Source organism: Phaethon aethereus (assembly GCF_964289735.1).
Source record: "Phaethon aethereus genome assembly, chromosome: 26".
Lineage (NCBI taxonomy): Eukaryota > Metazoa > Chordata > Aves > Phaethontiformes > Phaethontidae > Phaethon > Phaethon aethereus.
The window spans coordinates 5,025,767-5,045,095 of record NC_138602.1 but is presented as its reverse complement, the minus strand read 5'-3'; the positions used below and the strand labels follow the sequence as shown (position 1 = coordinate 5,045,095).

Here is a 19,329-nt window from a genome sequence, read left to right as displayed (position 1 = left end):
GGGGGTCACTGCGTGAGGAAAATACTACTACAAAGAAACAGGATGAAGACGCTCCAGCGGCTGCCATGCCACCCCCGAGGGGACAGGGACTGGGTCTGCCATGCTCCTGCTGCTGGCCCCACGCACCCCTGCCCGGGAGAGCCTCTGCGCTCAGCCGCCAGCCTCCGGTGCAGCCGGGAAAGAAAATCAGCTGAGCTCCCGGCGAGGGCAGCCTCCGCTGCACCCCTCCGCTCTCACAAACCCCTCTCTGCTCTGAAACGTCTCTCCCATCGGAGCAGCCCTGTCACCGTGTCCCGCCGCCTTATTTCTTCTCCCCTTGCCCGTCCCCAGCTGGTGTCTCGGGCTCCCACAGGACGAACTCGTGGAGCAGCGTGTTCACCGTCTCGGGACACTCCATCATCACCATGTGGCTGCCCTCATCGATCACCTTCAGGAAGGCTATCAGCAGGATCTGGAGGGAGATGGTGGCAGCGTCAGTGCCGGGTCAAGCCCCCTGCCCGCATTGCTGTGTGCTGGCAGGCAGACCCTGGCCCTCACCCACGCCCCCAGCCTGACTCGGTCCCCTACCTCGGCCATTCGCTGGTCCTCCTCCACCGGGACGAACTTGTCGTGCATGCCGTGGACCAGGAGCACGGGCACGGCCAGCTCCGCATGGTAAACCTCATCACCCTCTGGCCAGTACTGCCCGCTCATCATGGCACGCAGCACAAAGGAGGACACGTTGAAGGCATTGCCTTCCTTCAGCAGCTGCTTCTCTTTGGCACCCTGGCGAGCGAAGCCAGCCCTGCGGGACGGAGCCGGCACCGGCAGAGGGTTAGCCCAGTGCAGTGACTCGGCACTGGGGGGGACAGGAGCGTGGGGGATGCTGCTGGCAGGACGTGGTGTCCCTGCCCGTGGTGGCTGGAAGCCAGGCTGGCGAGGACAACCCTCCCCGGTGCCGCGGTGCCAAGATGGCCACTCACTTGAGGAAGCTCCATGCCAGGCACGGGGACAGACAGTGCAGCACGCAGGTGGGCATGTTGAAGATGGAGCAGAAGCTGGGCTCCAGCGCCGTTGGGCCCCCTCCATTGATCATGATCACCTTATGGACCAGGTCTGGGTACTCGTGGGCGAGGAAGGTGCAGAAGGACACCCTGTGGGGAGAGGGAGACATGGGAGCCATGCTCTGACCCTCCGGCACTGGAGGATGCTGCATCCCAAGACAGATCCCATGGATCCATGGACAGAGCCCAGGCTACACCCCCTCATTTGACCCATGCTCCCCCTTTCTGGGGCAGGGTAACCCCCATCAAACCCCACAGCCGGTGCCCTGCAGAGCCTGGGCAGAGGGCCTGAGCTCAGGGTTTCACTCCTGTGCAGACCAAAGCAGGGTGCTGGGACCTACTTGGGTGCCCACCTGGACCAGCGTTATCCTGATCTAATCCTACCCAGCTCGGAGGCCGGCTCCGGCTCCCTCTCATCCCAGGGCTGCTCTCTGTACTGCTTAGTCTCCATCTAATTGACTTTCTTGGGCTTAGTCTATTTATAGGCTGTGCTCTGCCGGCTTCCCTGCGGAGGACAGGCTCTGGGATTAGCTGGACCCAGGGACACACACCAAGAGGATGTAGGAGATCAAAGGTGAGGGATAAACCCAGAACAGGAAACCCCACACCCCTCCTCTGCTTCTCAGCCCCCAAAATGCAGGATTTGTTGGGCATTTTCTGCCAAGGAGAGGATGGCGGGGATGAATCTATCCCTTCCCTCCTGGGACCCCTGGTGCCTTACCCATACAAGTGTCCCTTACCCGTACGAGTGTCCTATCAAGATATTCCTCTTCTTCGCGTAGCGCTTGAAGACGGCCCTCATGTCCTCTGCCAGCGCGTAGAAAGTGTACGCAGCGGCAATCTGGGGAGCCGAGCTGCAGCCATGGCCGGCCAGGTCGGGAGCCACCACTTCGTAGCCCAGCTTGGTAAAGAAGTCCAGCTGCTCTTTCCAGATGTCCAGCGAGCCACCCACGCCGTGGATGAAGAAGAGGACGACATCGCTGTGCGTCCCTTTGCAGCTTGTGATCTGCTTCTTGCAGTCGATGTTGATGACTTTCTTGGGTTTACGCTTCCGACGCTTGCCGGGGGCAGCAACTGCTTCCCGTGTGCCACATCCTGGCGTGCCGGCGGGACCCTGGGCAGGAGCTTGGCTGGCCGGATCGGAGAGCTCCAGCTCCACGGTGCTGTTGGGTTCCCCCGAGGTGTTCTGGCAGTGCAGGATCTCGGAACGGACGGCGTCCCCCAGGTTCTCAATCACCAGCTGCCCATTGCGGTAGACGGTGATCTTGCGCTTGCAGTGCACCGTGCCCCGCTCTGGTCCCCCAGGCTGGGTCTCCTCGGGCCCCTCCGGGGCCGAGTGGTTGGGCGTGCTGTGCCTGACCCTCAGGATCCTCCCCGGCTTCACCTCCATGAAGCTGTAGCCGTTGCTGGACTCAACGCTGTCCAGTGGCCCCACGGCGTTCGTCGTCTTGCCCGTCAGGCAGCACAGGAGCCCATCGGTGATGCTGGTCAGCATTATGCTCCCTGCAATGAAGGCAAGGGGGGGGCGGCAGGAGAAGGGGGGTTAGTCACCAGCTCTAGCACCCAGATGGGACCTGCTGGGGTTCTTGGCTGTGGCACAGGGGGCCAGGGACAGCCCTGTCCCCCTGGCTTTGCTGCCAGCCCCGGGCAAAGCCGCGGGAGCACGAGCGAGGGCGGAAGGTGCCTCTGGGGGTGCACTGGGGGGTGAACATGGTGCTCCCCAAACGCACAGCCCTCCTCAGCCGCCTGCGAATGGGCTTCTCTTTCAGATCAAAGATGGACCCACCACTCCCTGTCCAGCTTTGTCTGGGCAACGTCCCCATCACCGAGCCGGTGCAACGTACGCTGGCCCAGCAGGGAGGAACTCAAAAGGCTGCAAATCCACGTGGTCCCCGGCACGCAGCCGCGGGCCTCTGAGGAGGGATCCATTCTGGCCGAGGGAAGGAACACGCAAAGAAAAGTCTGTTTGAAATGAAAATGTTATTTCTGGCACCAAGTATGGAAAAGGAAAGATCCAGCTATGAAAATGCATTATTTATACCAATTAAATATATATATCTATCGCTAGTCTAAACCACCAATACAAATAGCGAGAGATGGAAATTACAGGCATTGGAGATGAAGGTTTTAATTAAAGACACTCTGCAAACCAAGGCTGAAAATAATACGGTGAGAGAACTGGGGTGGGGGCAGTGACCCAGCGCCTGCTTTGGGGCTGGGACCTCTCCTCCATCCCCCCCGGCATCATGCGGGCTGGGGGGATGTGGCCCCGTCCTTGCTGTCCCCAAGGCTCATTCCTTGACGTTTGCACTTCCAGGTGCACTCAAGTGGCTTTGGGAGAGGGCTGCGGATGCTGGGACCACCGAGATGGACAAGAACGAAGCCAGACCTGAGCAAAGACAGATGGGAGGTAGCATAGACTGGCAGCACTGGGGGCATCGGTACTGGGACCGGAGCCCGGTGCCGTCCTGGCGATGCCGAGGGTGGGTGCGGAGGGTGCTGGGGAGGTCCCTGCCTCCCCTGGCTGGCAGCCTGATGCACATTTATTATTGATGAAGCTAAACACGGTGAATTATTCATGCCAACAGGCAAAGAGAGCCAGAGCAGGCGCTGCGCAGAAGGGCTGTCCCTGCAGGAGGGGGCACCGGCTGCCCCCTGAGCGGCGGCTGTGGGGACCGACCATGCCCCCCGCAGATGGGAGGAGAAGGAAAAGCAAGTTCCCAGAGGGGAATTAAACGTCTAAATCCCAATGATGCTGTCAGGAGCAGCCCCCTTAGCTCTCCGAGCAACCCCTTCAAGTGCACCCGGCAGGATTATGGGTGCTTTGCTGGCAAACTGCACGAGAGGGAATTAATTAAACAAAATAACTAATGGAGGCAGACTGGGAGCACAGGCCTCCTTCTCCTTTATAATTCACTATGTTTGGGAGAGCCAACACTGTGCCCTCCTCAGAGACCCCTGCGGACCCCAACACGCCCAGCCTGGTCCCCGTGAGCTCCCAGGAAAAACCAGCCTGTTTGCTCCAGGCCGGTGATCCGGGTAACGGTTCCCTTGGCAAAGGCGGCGCGACTTCCCTGGGGACCGCTGCCAGCTCTCAGGACCACAGCCAGCATTTGACTCTCACCCGGCTCTGCCGGGGACAGTGGCCCGACTCCCACGCAAATGCTGTGCAAGGCTCTGGGTGCTGAATTGTATGGACTGGAAATGCAGCAAAGCTGGTCCCGGGTGCTCCTTCTCCTTGCTGCTGGCTGGGGAGCTACCTGGGGGAGCGTGGGGCCATGGCAGTCCCAGCTCTGCCCGGTGCCCGGGCTTGCATCGGCAATCTCTCTTCTGGACACAAGCACGTCCATGCAGAATCCAGCTGCAGCGAGAGATTTCCCGCAGCCCCTTGCTCCCGCAAGCTGGCCCAGCTCCATGCTAAGCAGCCGTGTCACTCTCTGGGCTCCCTTCACTGCTCCGAGGATGGACCCATCCAAGCTGTGAGAAAGAGCAGGTCTCAGAGCCTTGGGAAGGAGAAGCCAAATCCAGACCTCACTGGCAAGGGGCCGGTCTGCTCTGCTGAGCCACACTTCCAGATCGGTGATGAGCCCGAGGAGCTGGGCACCAGACTGGCTGGAGCCCTGCCTGGAAGATGCCCAGCTGCCTTTACGCCGGGGCGGACAAGCCACGGCTCTTGCCATGCTTTCGAGCACCAGCGTGGTGCCAGGCTTGGGCTGCTCTTGGTCCTCAAGCAGCTCTGAGCTGTTAATGCTGAACAGAGAGATGGGGCAGGCAGAAAACCCAGGGGGAGAGGGGAAACCAGGCAGAGCCTGAGCCTCGCGGTTCCCATGAGCGTGGCTGCGAGCTGTCCGCAAGCTCTGCCCACAGCTGGCAGGCCGCATCCTGCACTTGCACTGGGTACGGTTCCCCCAGGCGCAGCCTGTGGGACCTAGACGTGATTCTGCCTCTGTTTTCCATAAAGCGTGGCTTTATTCTGCGCCTCCATTTCATAAGGCACTAATGATCTCTGTATGGATTATAAACAGGACTTCTGGCCAAACCGCCTCGACATTGATTAACTTCTCAGGATTAACTCAATTAGTCCATCCTGTTCATTTCCAGAATTGATTTGCTGGAAGGCTCTGGCAGTCAGGAGCTCTGCAGGCAGCTCCAGGAGCCCAGGCTCAGGCCACGGAGCCGCCCTCCAGCCTCACCGGCTCTGGGTACAAGCCCAGATCCTGCTGCAGGAGACGGTGTGTTCAGCAGGGCAGCTGCCTCCCCCAGCTGAGATGCCTCCGCTCGGATATACCCAGGCTGGAGCTCGTGGTCCAGGACGTGGCAGTCCCTGCTGGGTATCAGACTGAGAAAACACCACCCATAATCCCAGCAGAGAGCACATCCCGGCCAAGCCGTTCAGTGGGAAATGGAGGGAACAGGAGGTTAAGCGACTCGACTCGATGTCAGGCTTCGTCTCAGGGGCTGGGAGGCAAAGTGTGCCTGTCTCCCACCTCCCACGCGCCTCCTCTAACCCACCACACCGTCTGCCGCGGCTGATGCAGCCAGAAACATCAAGGGATGTTCCCTCCGTGAGATGAAAAGGGCTGAAAATGAAACCAGATGGATGTGAAGAACTTTGTAAAGATGCTGGTAACCATGGCGATGAGCTGCTTCCCCCCCTTCCGCTTTCCATCCCGGCTACCTTCCCTCATCACCCCCAGCAGAGAGCGAGATTTCAGCACTGGTTACATAAGGCCAGGCACAACAACGAGCCAGGCACGGCGTGAACCTGCCACTGGCACCCGTGTCCTGCGAGGCTGAGGACATGGTGCGGGCTTGGGAAGGTGGATGGCATCGCCCCAAGACGATACCCACGTCCTGGTCCCCCTCAAAATCACGGCTGCCCGCAGGAAACCGCTCCCAGCAGCGTGGGGATGCTTGAGGGATGCTGGGGATTAATCCCGGGAGGATGATTTATCGCCCAGGTCCAGACCTCATCCCAGAGCACCCATGCGGAGTTCTCTGGCTTCACCCTCCCCATTGCTGCGACGAACAACCCAGCTGGGGAAAAACAACTTACTGACCTACTTCGGGCTGCAGCGTCTCAGATTTTATACAACTTGATGGCACCGTGTCACAGCTGGAGAAAAATGGGACGAGATGCAACGTGGCAGGGTGGAGGGTGGAAAGCCCGATGGGGTAACGTGACAGGCAGCCACACAGGGCTGACACAGAGCCCGCGGGGCTGACATACAGCCCATGGGGTAGTGTATCAGGGCAGCGCTTGCACCATGTCTGCCCCAGGCATGACAGCACATTGTGGCCACACTTACGGCTATGCCGCGATGGGCCAGCCAAGCTGGCTCTTCCCTTGCCATCCCTGCAGAGAAGAGGGTTTCCCCTGCCCCAAACAGCCTCTTGGTCCTGCCTCCTGCCGTGGTCCCAGGTTTCTGGGGACAGCTGATGTCCCAAACGTCTGGGGTGCTGGGAATGACAAAAATATCCTCCTGCCATCCTATCCCGTCCTTGCTGGGGAGACCCTGGATTATGGGCAGGGGAAAGGACTGTGCGTTTCTCCGTGACAGCCCCCAGGGCAGCAGTGAGCCCATCCCTGGCAGGAGAAGTCCTGGTACATATTTTGTCCCCAGTTAAGTGAGCAGAGAGCCTCATTTACTGCAGGGGCAGCGCAAGCGGGTGTCAACGCCGAAGCCGACAGCCATAAACCTCTCCGTAAGCCAGCAAGTCCCACCACAGCTCAGCACCCCCGTTTTCTTCCCTGCACAGAGCCCTGGGCCCCTCACAGGGAGTAGCAGGGACTTGATATCTGCTAATTCCTTGCAAATCCTCGGAGGAGAGGTGCCAGAGAGGAGCATGAGATGTGCTGCAGCCAGAATCCAACCTGCCATAATAATTTGTTCAGCTCTAATCCCTTCCCTCCGGGGCTCACGAGTATTAATGATGACACATGACACTCCTGAGGAATGGGCAAATATTATTATGCTCTTTCCAGCCTCCCCCAATCATTCACTCTCTGTAAAGTGGAGAAACTGCAGCATCGAGCAACACATAAAGAGAACGTCTGTTTAAGCAGCGATCTCAGATACAAGCAAGAAAACATTTATGCTGCTTAGTCTCAGTCCTGCAAAGCAAACTTCCCTCTGTGGGAATGTGAAAAAGCCACTTCAGCTGGTGGTGAGCACCTGGATTTATTCTGTTACGCCTGGCTTCCCCATCCTGATGCAATTATAGCAGCTTTATCACGACAGTCAGGAGTAAGTAGGCAGGAAGGCTTTATCAGTCGTACAAATAGAAAACCAAGGAGGCAGCCCTGAATGCTCAGCACAGGCAGGGACGCAGCCGCAGCCTGCGCCTTCCCCGGGATGGGGAGGACCAGTCCCCGTCCGCGGGCAGCAGGACTTCGCTGAGGGCCCCGCAGGACGCAGACAAATCGCATTCAGTCAAGAAACGGCACGGCAGGGAAAGCAGAGTGTCTGTAAGACACACGGCAGCCTGGAGCCGCGGCTGGCTGCCTGCCATACGTCTCCCTTTAGGAAGGAAGAAGACCTTGAGAAACAAAAGATTATGCAATGCACAGCGGAGTAACCTGTGCCTGACCTCCGCCACCGAAATCCAGCTTAACCCCCTCCCTTTCCCAAACCTCCTGGATTTCCAAGGGGATCACCCCTGCTCCCACCGCATAGCCGCAGAAAAGCCGGCTGGATTCCTCCGGCGGCAAACGTCCTCCAGTAGCAAGCTGGAAGAAACCATTGCAAGGAGGCAGGAGAAGAAGCAAACCCTGCCCCCTCCGCCGGGCAGCGATGCGTGCAGGTGCCCCCTCGATCTCCAACCGAAAATCCGAGCAGATTTGACACGCACATAGCAACAGCAGGTCTTCGGTCAGAGCCAGCAATCATTTACTGCAATTGCATCACAACAGAAGCCGTCCCTTAAGTTTTATCACCAGGCAGCTTTTTATCACCCTGTGCTCAAAGCATGCTGAATATAACAGGGTCATTTAAGCGCAAGCAATGCTGTGCCGCTGCGAGGCTACCGTCTCCCCTTCTCTCCCTGCAATCCCATTTCACGCCTCTCAAATCCCTTCCCACCGTCAGCTTCGAAATGCATCTTTTGGCCATTTTGCTCCCCGCGCAAAGCACCTTCCTCCCCTCCGCCTCAGCGCATGCCCTACATCGCGGCTTGTGCTCCGAGTCCTCCCGCACAAAGAGAGAGAGACAGAAGAGGATGCTCACCTCATTTATTGACAAGGACTGTCAGGAGTGGAGATTGCAAACGAAAGGCTTAAATCTTGCAGGAGGCAAAGAGGGAGAGGAAGAGATGCCCGAAGCGGCGGGAGCCTGTGCAGGTTGCAGGGTGCCAGTGCTGGCAGGCTGCTCAGCTTTTCACCTCCGCCGATTACATTTTTTTGCCTGTCTGGTAGGAAGGATGGAGCAATGCCTTCAGCTCAGCTCATCTGCTTTAGACCGAAATCTCTCTTTCCATCTTCTCCCCACGAGCAGCTTCATAACTGAGCTCTGGGGTTTGGGGGTGCTATTTGTCCTTGTAGTCTATAGCCATAGAAAGCCCCTTAAATCCCTCCTAAAGAGGAGGGCTCTCGGCGTGACAGACAAGGAGACTTGCCAGTCAAAGCAAGGCCCAGCGCAGCCCCGCCACCCGCCCATGGGGAGCCTGCCGGGAGCCGGGGGAGCGGGAGGACGTGCCCTGGCTTTTTGCCCCTTCCAATGAGATGAATTACCAAGTTCCTTCTTACCTTTTACTCTTTTCTTACCATTCTGGTATTTGCGGCTTCCCAGAGGCCCACCAGCGTGTCAGTGCCACGAGCGCGTCGGTGCTCAGCACGGGTGATCGTGCACCAAAAGCATGAACATGCAGACCCCAGGGGCCGGGACAGGAGGACAAAACATACAGTCACGAATGTCTCCTGGGCTTGTTTTCATGGCCATGGGTTTGGGAGGGCTGCAGTTACATCCCCTCACCCCGACGGGCTGACTTTTGGCGGGAACACAACGAACCAGTGCAGAAAAACCCTGGAGCTGGTGCGTGCTCTTGGCGATACAGCTGGGCTTGCCTCCAGCAAAGCAATCTGAAGGATCTTCTAGATGATCAGAGCAGACAGAGAGGATGACTGAGATCCTGCGGGTTACTGGTGACTCAGCCTCTGACCCCCCAGCCAGCCCTCATCCTCCTCCTCTTCTTCTTCCTCCTTCTGCACCTCATTTTCCTGCTCTGTAGAACACAGACAACCACATTCACCTGCTTGGGAAGGGAAGGAGGCTGAACCTCTCTGGAGGCGCCCTGGCACGTCTTTGCTGCTCTATCTACATATATCTACACTAGAGGATGACGGTGATCAGAAAGCCCGGTACCAGTTTACCCCCTGCCAGGCCTGTCGCAGTGCCTGGCGGCGGCTTCCAGAAAAGGATACCTGTACGCCACACTGCTTGTGGTGAAAATTTTGGGGGCAGCCAGAGCACACCCCTCATGGGCGAGGAGAAGCAGCCGGACAGGGAGGGTGGCAGCGCGGGCTCTCTATGGTGGCAGGGCCCTGCGCCTGGCCAGGCCCTCCTGCCCCGGAGCGGCCCAAGCGCCAGAGCTGACGCTGGCAGAACCGTCCTGGTGAGGAATAAATTAGTCTTTCGAGGCGGCTTTTGCTCTGTTAGTGGCTGCTGACAGGGACGAGTCCCCCGCCGTTGCAGGGGGCCTCGGCCCTTCGCAAGGCTGGGGGGCCCAGGCCGTACCCCGCGGCCGTTGCCATGGTAACAGCGCGGCGGGCCCGGCCCTCTCCAGGACTACAAGTCCCATCAACTCTTGCGGCCCGCATGCTTGACCCTCACGCTCAACGCGCATGCGCATTCTTCGCCGGCCGTGATTGGCCGGGCGGAGGGAGCCAATAGGGGACGGTGTTGTTGAGAGGACGGTGTTGTCAGGACGGGCCGAGGGCGATGGCGGCGGTGACCCGCCTCTGGCCATGGGCTGCTGGCGGCAGGTAACGGAGGCTGCTGCTGCCTGCCTGGAGAGGGGGCTGAGGGCGGGCGAGGTGTGGTGTTCCCCCCGAGGGAGACGGGGTGGGGGGGCGAGCGGGTCCCGGGCTGGGGGAGGGATGTGACGTGACAGGGTCAACCCTGTCCCTCACGGCTGTGAAGAAACCCTTTATTGTCCTTTTAGCGGCAGCGCCAGGCTCTCTCTTCTCATTCTCTGTTTGTTATTTTTTCCTTTTCCCAAAGATTTTTTCTACTGCAGCAAGCTGCAGCCTTCCCTTTCCAGCTGCGAACAGCCACAGTCCTCTCAAGTTCCCTGGAGCTGCCTCTCAGAAGCCATCTCTCCCTCAAGCGTGCAGGCATCTGCCCCGGCCCGGTGTCTGCCTGGAACCACCAGCAGATCCGCACAAAAGCACGTGGGAATGAGTATCAGCCGAACAACCGCAAGCGCAAACGGACCCATGGCTGGATCAAGCGCATCAGCACGCCGGGTGGCATTGAGGTTATCCTCCGGCGTATGCTGAAGGGCAGGAAGTCCCTGAGCCACTGAGAGCGCTGCCCATGAGGTCAAAGTGGTGCGAGGCGAGCCAGAATTGAGCCCTAGAGCTGCCGTGGCTTTGGGGTGACCCAGCCTGAACGTCTGTGTTGAGAGGGACTGTACCAAGCAGCAGCGATCAACTGTCCCACTCATGTCTGGAGCGTGCGAGGAATCGTGCTGGTTTGAGGGTGGCCTCAGAGGCCTTTGTTTAACGGCGGCTTTTAAAATTGTAAAATTATTGATGCTTTGTATGTGTGATTCAAAGATAAAAGCCCAGCGACTCGCCTTGAACTTCCTGCACTCATTGTCGATGCAAAACTAATGGGGAGAGCAAAGCTGGCTTGTTCCCGGGGTTGCAGCTGTGAGGGAGCCTTCGGAAGGGTGGCACAAGCATGGAGTTAGGGCTGAGGGTAGAGGGAGTTTGGATTTTAGTTTAATCCAGCCACATCAGCAGCCTCTCTGCCCGTTCCTCCACCTCCCTGAGGCACTTCAGGATTGGGGTCTTGGCTGCAGCTCTGGGCTGGGGACGGGGTGGAGGGGAAGAATTGCCTTCTCCTGGCCACTGTTCTCCCAGCGTTGCTAATTAACTACCAAGTTCCTGACGCGTAATGAACAGCGCCTTTATTAAAGAGCCTCAAGGGGTAATAGCGGCGGGGACTACGTCTCCCGGCCTGCCCCGCGGCCGGCGGTACATCCGGGTCCTCCCGCCCTGCACTACCACCCCCTCCCGGGCCTTCCGAGCGGGCATTTCCTGCCTCAACCTAACCCTGCGCTCCTCAGCGCCTCGCAGATTGACGGGCGCGAAACCCAATAGAAGGCGAGAGTGTCGCGGCGCGGGCCAATAGAGACGCGCAAGGCGGGCAGCGGAGGTAGTGGGTGGGTTGAGGCGCGGCGGCGGGGGAGGGGTGGCTCCTCACGGCTGGCAGCGGCGAAGATGGTAGGTACCTTGCGCCCCCCGCCCGAAATGGCGGCGCCCCCGGCCCGGTGCTGTGAGGGGAGCGCGGCCCGTGGGGCTCCGCCGTCGCTGCTGTCCCGCCGGCTGCGCCCCGCTGCCCCACCCAGCCCGGCGAGGGGGCGGCCCGCTGCCGCCTCTGGCCCTGCAGGGCCCGCACCCTTCGGCGTCCCCGCCCGGCTCCTCCGCGGAGGCCGGAGGAGAGCGGTGTGGCGGTGGGGCCCCGGCCGAGAGGCCGGCCACTCCGAGGTGGGAGGTGCCCCACCCTCGGGGGCGGAGGGGGGGGTGCGGGGGGCCGGGGGTGTTGCGCGTCCCTAGCGACGGGGGGGGTGCGGGGGGTTGCTATGCCCCAAGCCGGGGGTGTCCCGCACCCCAGGGGGTGGAGAGCTGTAGCACCCCAAGATGGCGGGGCTCCCCATCCGCCGGGGTCGGGGACTAAGGAGGGTAGGGACACCCTAAACTGGAGACGCACCCCTTCTCTTGGGGTGGGGGTATGAGGGGAGCTGGTGACACCCCAAGCTGGGGGGGTCCCCCTTTCTAGTGACTGGGGGGGGGCAGTAATACTTCAGGGTATTCCCCACCACAGCTGGAGAGCGAGGGCTCCCCCGGGTGTGGGGATTTCCCCACCCTCAGGGATGGGGGTCTGAGAGCAGCTGGGACACAGCCAGGGTGCGGGGTGTTTCCTGCATTCCCAAGGCTGGGGGGTGTGGGGGGGAATTGGGGCACTTCAGAGGTACGGGGTGCTCCCTGCCCCAGGGCTGGGGGCTGTGGAGGTTGTTCAATCCTTTCTGTGTCCCCTAAGCAGCAACAGGGACTTGGTCTGGTACCTGAGCATTTGGTGGTGGCTGTCATAGCCAAGAGGCTTCCAGTCTCCCTCCCTCCCTCCCTTTTGACATAATATTTTTTGGAGAAAGAGAGTTTTCCTTCTGCCTCCCAGCAAGCGCAGTAACTAAGGGAAAAACAGTGGTGTCCCTGTGGTGTCCATGTACAGGCGTACCGTGGCTGCGAGCTTAGGTGACGGTTCCCAAGCCTGCGTTAGTGATTTTCCTCTAACCCACGTCCACGTGCATCGTGCTGGGACAGAGCCCTGCTTTCAGCATCTGTGTGCTGGGTCTCATCTTTCTGAGTGTTATTACTGCAGTTCCTTTCAAAACCTGAGATCTATGGGGGAGGGGTCCATCTTTCTGCTTTTAGATGAGGACTGTCATCTTCCTAGGAAGCTGAGCACCCGTGTTGACACAGGAGCAGTAGATGCATCTTATCTCTACCTCACTTCCCAAATCATAGAAGGAACCAGTGTTGCCTTCTGAGGTTGTGTAATCACGCTTGTTTTGTTGGGTTTTTTTGGGTTTGCCTTTCCCTAAAGGAAATGAGGCATCTGCTCGGTTCGGTTGCTGTTTTTTCGCTTCCACACAGGACGCTCCATCAGCTTCACTAGTTTGGCCGAGGTGTGCTTTCCTTGGTTAAAGAGTGGCAGAAGGCACGCAGGGGGAACGTTTCCTCATGTGACATTATCCAGGAGGTATGACTCGGTGTGCCTTATGCGATAGGTGTGTAAACATGGCACTGACCTACTGGGGCTTATTTATCCTGTGCCCTTGGAGCAGATAAGGATCATTGCACTTGGAGTATTGTCTAATTCTGAATATCCAGGAATATGACTCCAGGCAATTCCCCCAAGGGAGCCTTTTTGGTGCTCTCTGAGATCGTATCGGCAGATTAGCCACCAAAATGTGCATGTATGTAGCAGGATTATCATTATCAGAGGGATGGTCTGTGTCGCTGATAACCAGACTTTTCAGATGAATTGGTGATGAGTGCTTAACGTGCTGGCTGGAGCCTAGGTTGGAGGAATGTCCGTCTTGTGTGCTAAGTCATTTTAGTGTCCCTGTTGTTCTACTCTGACTGAGTTATGGCTGGGCAGCAGGCACTGCTGGCGTGGCTGGAGCTGGTCCATCCAGGCAACTGCTGGCCTCAGAAGAGGAAAGGTGGTGGCCAAGAGCCAGGGACGAGAGCTGAGGTCTCCAGGTGTTGTCGGAGTGTAGTAACCTTCCTGCTTGTGAGTCTGCACTTAGCTGCTATATATCCTGCTTCAGTTGTCTATATTATAGAGGGGGGGGCCGACCACACTCACCATTTAAATTGCATTTTGTCTTGTAATTTTAACAGTATTTTTGCAGTTACATTTTACTGGATGTAACTGGCTCTGCTGTAAAAGTCTGGTAAAAGACTGCGGAATCCCTGGTGAGTGAGAGCTGTGATCCCGCTCACCCAGCTTCTTTCCAGGGAGATGTGGGCTCTGCCAGACCAAATCCCCAGCTGGAAAGTAGGGAAAAGTCTATCGTGAGGAACTTGGGGTGAGCTGTAGCTCATTGAAGAAGTACTTGAAGTTGTCTGCTCCTAAATAAGAGCAGTTATTTTCCATTCTTATAAGCTGTAATAGAACCAAGTAGTTGTCAGGCTTTGACTGCAATAGAAGAAATCAAGGACATGTCTGTCTTTTTCTGGATTAGCCTCGTGTAACGGAGCAGGTTACTTTGTGATAAAAAGCCTGCAAATTTAATGCAACGGGAAGGTGGGATGCTTTGAAATGTAACGAGATATTTTTAAAGATCCTCAGTCCTTCTAAACAGAGTAATATAATTAGTGATTCTTAAATCTGGGCTATGTGGAGAAAACTCTGTCTGGCTGTGCCTTCAGAATTCGTTAAAGGGTTCCCCGTCCTTCTCAGCCTGGGAGTCCTCGGGTAGCATACGTGTTCGCTAATCGGTACCAACTGTGGATGTCGGTGAGAACAAATGAACAGAGAAATCCATCGGGGCAGGCATGGGAAGTAGTGAGCTGAGAGCACAGCGTGGCCTGAAATTGAGCGCTTCTGTTATGGGCGAGCCGTAAGATCCTGCCTTAATTCCTGAGCTCAGCCACGGTACGGACGTTACCCAGACGAGCGAGCGATGGACTCTGTCCTGGAGAACTCGCGACCGAAGGCAGTGACGGCACAGGGAGATAATGTTGGTCCTGAGGGGGTTAAGACAGGCAAGAGAAATTTGCAATTAGCTGTTTGAACCCAAGTCCAGTATTTTAACAAGATTATTTCTGAAACCAGCCATATGGGAAGGGTTGAATGTGGAAACTAGAATGTCAGTAGAGTTCTTTTTAAGAACAAAAGTATGAATAATATTTTCTGGTTTGGCTAATTATAGCTTTTTGTTTTGAATTAAAGAGGCAGCGTTAATAAAACTAATGGCTTCTATTTAAATGAAAACAATGTCTTCCAACCTAGCTTGTAGCAGTAGTGTCCATTTATTTGTTGCTTCTAACACGGACATTAAATGACTTCTCATCTGCTGCTTTACTGTCCTTTTAAAATTACTTATAAACAAGATGATGTATGTCCTGGAGTGGAATCCTTTAGTGTTCAGTGTAACAGGCTTTGAATCTTTAAGTAAGTGTCATTATGATACAGGTGGCTGGTCTAATGATTTAGAGGGGACATCTCAGGGTTTCTCTCTCTCCTGCTTATTGCAGAAGTACATCTTAGATTTATTACCCATCTTCTCTTTACTTTAAAGACATAGCTGGGCACCTTCCTTTGTCTCTGCTGTGAGTAGAGGGGCTCCAGTGCACTTTTAATCTCGGTTTTCTCCTGACCCCCGTAATGTTGTCTTCCTACTCTCCTTTTTCACTTTGGAGATGGAAATTCCTGTTTCATGCTGCTATGGCTTAATTAAACTGAGAGGGCTCTGCAGGGTTCCTGCGGCTGTTAAGCAAATAGCTTTGCTGGCCTGTGTGATCAACAGTTTTGTTGCGAATGGTGATCTAACCACTTCCATCAAAAGTTGGGATTTTTTTTTTTTTTTTGATGTACCAGTAGCCTTGACGCGTGTAGGGATGCGATCCTTCAAAAGCAAAAATAAAGTTGGGCCAGGCTGATAAGCGTGCAATAAGGACTGGGCTTTTGAGGCCGCGTAGACTTTCATTGCTCTGTGGAACCAGCCTTGGTCTGTGACAAGGAATGTTAACAGCAAAAGGAAAAGAGCAACTAGTTTGATATGGTGTAATATTCAAGGACATCAGACATCAGTGTAGCTGTGGCACAGTTCTTTGTGTGGTGTTGTGATTTGTGCTGCTAAATCCCTGTGAACTCTGGTCTGCTCATCAGTGGTGTTTGTACCTGTGTGGTGCAAAACTTCCTTCTGTCAGAGCTCACCCAACTGGATACATGTCTCTTTTTTTTTTTAATCACCTATATATGCCAAAAGAAATTTTATTAGCAGCTTTCTAACTGAATTACTGAACTTTGGGGATATAACGAGCTAAATACAGAAGCTGGAGGTTGGCTTACTTTACAGAAACAGTTTTGGGTGGGTTTCGGTATCCAACAACCATCTCACTAGGGGGGACCTGGCAGCATCCTTCAATTCCTGTGGTTGTTTATCTTAACGACCTGAGCAACTGCTTTAAGAATCAACACAAAGCAGACAACAACCAGGAGGAGTATCACTCTTTCTTTCCTCACCTACTTCTTTGTATTCTGTGTCTTTTTAGGCAGATTTTTTGAAAGGATTACCGGTCTACAACAAAAGCAACTTCAGCAGATTCCATGCGGATTCTGTATGTAAAGCATCAGTAAGTATTGCCACATCCTGGTGCTTTGGGGGAAGGTTTTCTTGCACAGTTCAAAGGATGCTAGAGTGAAATAAACTGGAAATTAGTATTTTGTTTCTTAAAAAACATGTATGATTCCAGCTCATGAGTTGAGGTTGGCAAGGAAAACTTCCTCCCGATTTTGGTGAGGAATGTGTCATCACATCAGCCAAACCACATCTGTGGTGCTTTCTTTATATATATATTCTTTAATAGTAGTTCTTATGCCCTGAAAAACATATGAAAAATGGTCCTCCTTCTTCATGTGTGTGGTTTTGTGTGTTTTAAAAAGCTGTAACTGCACAGTGTCATGTAACGGGGCAGAATATCACAATGCATGTGTAGCCTGCGTTAATGAGGGCCTTTTGGTTGGTTTAGCTATGCTTGGGTTAAAAATCACCTTTTTGCTGTCTTTGTTCTGTAACTGTTCAAACTCTTTTATAGAATAGAAGACCATCGGTATATCTTCCCACGAGGGAATATCCATCTGAACAAAGTAAGTCTGCCCCGCTAAAGTTTGAGTTTTTTAGTAACTGTATTCTGTTCTAGTATTAAAAATCTGGCATACGCGTAATCTCCCTTATTTTAAACTTCAGATGAAATGATATTATTGAACCGTCACCACAGCGATTAGCAGTGTATGTCTAGCTGTTGGCTTTTTGTGCTTTTCCTCTATCCTTATGAAGTGGTCGGTGTTCCTGCATACTGTCCTTTTAAGAAAAAGGACCACACTTAGTATGTGAGGAAGTGTGGTGATTACTGCACCATTCCAAAAGTCTTCTTTGAAATGACCTCAGTATGTTTCTCTCTCTTTTTTTCTGGCAGTCATAGTAACAGAAAAGACAAATATACTTTTGCGTTATTTACATCAGCAGTGGGACAAAAAGGTATGGTTGCGTTTTCTTAATATTAACATTTCATCTTGGTTTGCGGACTCGGGCTAATTGAGCTGAATATTGATCACAATCTTTTAATTAGTCTTCAATCTTTGAAAGTGCGAACTGCCCTTCAGTAAAAGATAGCATAAGGAGGCTCTGTCTCTGCACAAGGCTTTTTTTTTATAAAAAAAACAACCAAAGAAAACCAACTTTTTCTTCCCTTTCAGTTTAAGGGACATTAACTCAGCGTTTAGTCTAGAACTTGGGAGACTGCAGTCACCTCTCCCACTTACTGCAGTTTTCCTTTGTGACCTTGGCAAATTGGTCTCCCTGTGCCTCAGCATCTACGTTACAGCTAGGGTAAAACTGCTCTTACCTCCCAGGACTCTTAGGAGAGGGCGGATGAGCTTGTGCAGAATGTGAATGCGCTACTGAGGCCGTATAACTACCTTGGGTACAAAATCTGAGTTCTCGTATGAGGAACACACAAATTTGTATGCTGTAGCTAGCGTTTGAGACCAGGAAGCTGGGATACCTGGGCTGGGAGTACTCGGAACAAGGCGATGACTTAGGACTGGAGACATCAAAGCAGTGAGTGTAATCATGGGCAGAGCAGAGTTTGCGGAAGAATGTGGAGAAGCAAAATTATAGGGAACCTTGAAGCTGAAAAGAAAGTATTTGTATGTGACAGAAGGCTTTGGGAGATTTTGATAAGTTCAGGGACTCAGAGCAGTGGGAAAGAGGATCTTACTCATGTTTATGCAGTGTTTGAGATTTATAAATAAAAGGTGCTGAGATCAGTGGTGTTTTAGTCCCACCCTCAAATCTGAAGAACAGTAGAAGGAGCACCTTCTGGCTTTGGGCAAAATCCTCTTCAGTGTTTGTTCCAGTGTGTCAGTTAGGTCACTGCATCCGAAAACTTTTACGAATAAAAGCTTATTCTGCCAACACTAGCTCCCACCAGAATCTAAGGCTTTGGGGGGTTTCACTGTGGCTTTCTCTGTCCAAACAGAATGCAGCAAAGAAGAGAGATCAAGAGCAAGTGGAAATAGAAGGTGAGAATTCGGCGCCACCACGGAAAATCGCTCGGACAGACAGCCAGGATATGAACGAGGACACTTAAACTCTTGGCTTTCTCCTCTACTACTTTGCAGGCGCTTCCTGTTTTGTCTCAAAGTGTGTAAATTTTGGCCCTTGCCCCCATCTCTCACCCCTCCACTATGCAGCCCAAACCACTTCTGACTTCATAGGAGCCAATGTATTTATTTTTTTTTTTTCCTCTCCATTTTTTATTTATACCGTAAAACTTACGGAGCAGTGGTGGAGCAATTCAGTAAATGATGTAGTATAACTTTAGTTCCTCCTTTCTAAAAATACACACTGTCACTTTCACAGGTTTTGTTGAATCTGTTACCTAATCAACCCGGTCTAGCTATGGGAGCCTGGGTAGGAGACGTGGGTTATTACAGAACCCTTCAGTGATACAGGCTTTCCAATTCATGTACCCGTTGACATATTACAAGTGGTTAACTCTTCTTTGGGTGTACCCAGTCCAGACATAAGTGTGGGGCCTCACTATTTTTCACAAATACTCTGAAACTGGCACTGCACTAAAAAAATCATGGGTGTCATTTAGGGTTACGTTGATCTTAGCAAACGTGTTGTCAACTTGATATATCAGTTGTATTCTTTTCGTCTGTCCTGTAAGGGCCACGGTCATTTTGCAGCATACATTATCTCATGCATCAGTGGTCATGGAGAATTCAAGTGAAAGGTGTGTTGCTTTTGTTGCTCTTAAATTCTAACCGTCTCTTGGTCTTGAACGGACTGATATGTGCAACTTCTCCGTTGGAATAAAAGGATACTCTTATCCTACTCTTGAGTATTTGATCAACAGTGTATTTAAGCACCGGCTGATGGAATGGAGTTGGGTAGGCGCCCTGCAGGCACCGCTTGGCCGGATAAGTCTGGGAGCACCTCGGCAACTAGATCTAGTTCTCTGTCTCAACTGCCGGCTCTGAATAATGGTACGTTGTATTTTCCTGTGATATCAGCATTTCTGGAATGGAGTCTAGGACTTGGAGTTGATCAAAATGTGAGCTTCCATGGTCTCTGATGAAGACCAATCTTTTTTGGACTGTGACAGTTTAGTGCCTGTTGCCTGTAACCCTTCACTGACTCTTTGATAAGAGCCAAAATGGAGACCTGTAAGTTGTCTAGGTGGATTCAGAGGTTCAGAGACAAAGGAAACGAGCACCGTCACCTGAAGGGGACAGGAAAGGTGTAGCTTAGTAATGAT

General features: G+C 53.9%; 3 protein-coding genes across 3 annotated transcripts; 2 read left to right on the top strand and 1 right to left on the bottom strand.

Moving 5' to 3' along the window:
* Window positions 1-301: 301 nt before the first annotated feature.
* Window positions 302-2,549, bottom strand: ABHD8 (abhydrolase domain containing 8; the record flags this gene model as incomplete). The annotated part of the gene is made up of 4 exons (XM_082011119.1): window positions 1,784-2,549; window positions 963-1,133; window positions 568-784; window positions 302-451 (listed from the first exon to the last, which is right to left on the bottom strand). Exons 1-4 carry the CDS (start codon window positions 2,536-2,538, stop codon window positions 302-304), a joined length of 1,293 nt encoding a protein of 430 aa, XP_081867245.1. The 5' UTR covers window positions 2,539-2,549.
* Window positions 2,550-9,377: 6,828 nt separating this feature from the next.
* On the top strand, window positions 9,378-10,710 carry MRPL34 (mitochondrial ribosomal protein L34; the record flags this gene model as incomplete). The annotated part of the gene is made up of 2 exons (XM_082010922.1): window positions 9,378-9,653; window positions 10,203-10,710. 2 exons carry the CDS (start codon window positions 9,378-9,380, stop codon window positions 10,563-10,565), a joined length of 639 nt encoding a protein of 212 aa, XP_081867048.1. The 3' UTR covers window positions 10,566-10,710.
* An 807-nt stretch (window positions 10,711-11,517) lies between these two features.
* On the top strand, window positions 11,518-18,814 carry DDA1 (DET1 and DDB1 associated 1; the record flags this gene model as incomplete). The annotated part of the gene is made up of 5 exons (XM_082010920.1): window positions 11,518-11,754; window positions 16,054-16,134; window positions 16,597-16,648; window positions 16,978-17,039; window positions 18,043-18,814. The coding sequence occupies 5 exons, from the start codon at window positions 11,518-11,520 to the stop codon at window positions 18,151-18,153; spliced, it is 543 nt and encodes a 180-aa protein (XP_081867046.1). The 3' UTR covers window positions 18,154-18,814.
* Between the last annotated feature and the right edge of the window lie 515 nt (window positions 18,815-19,329).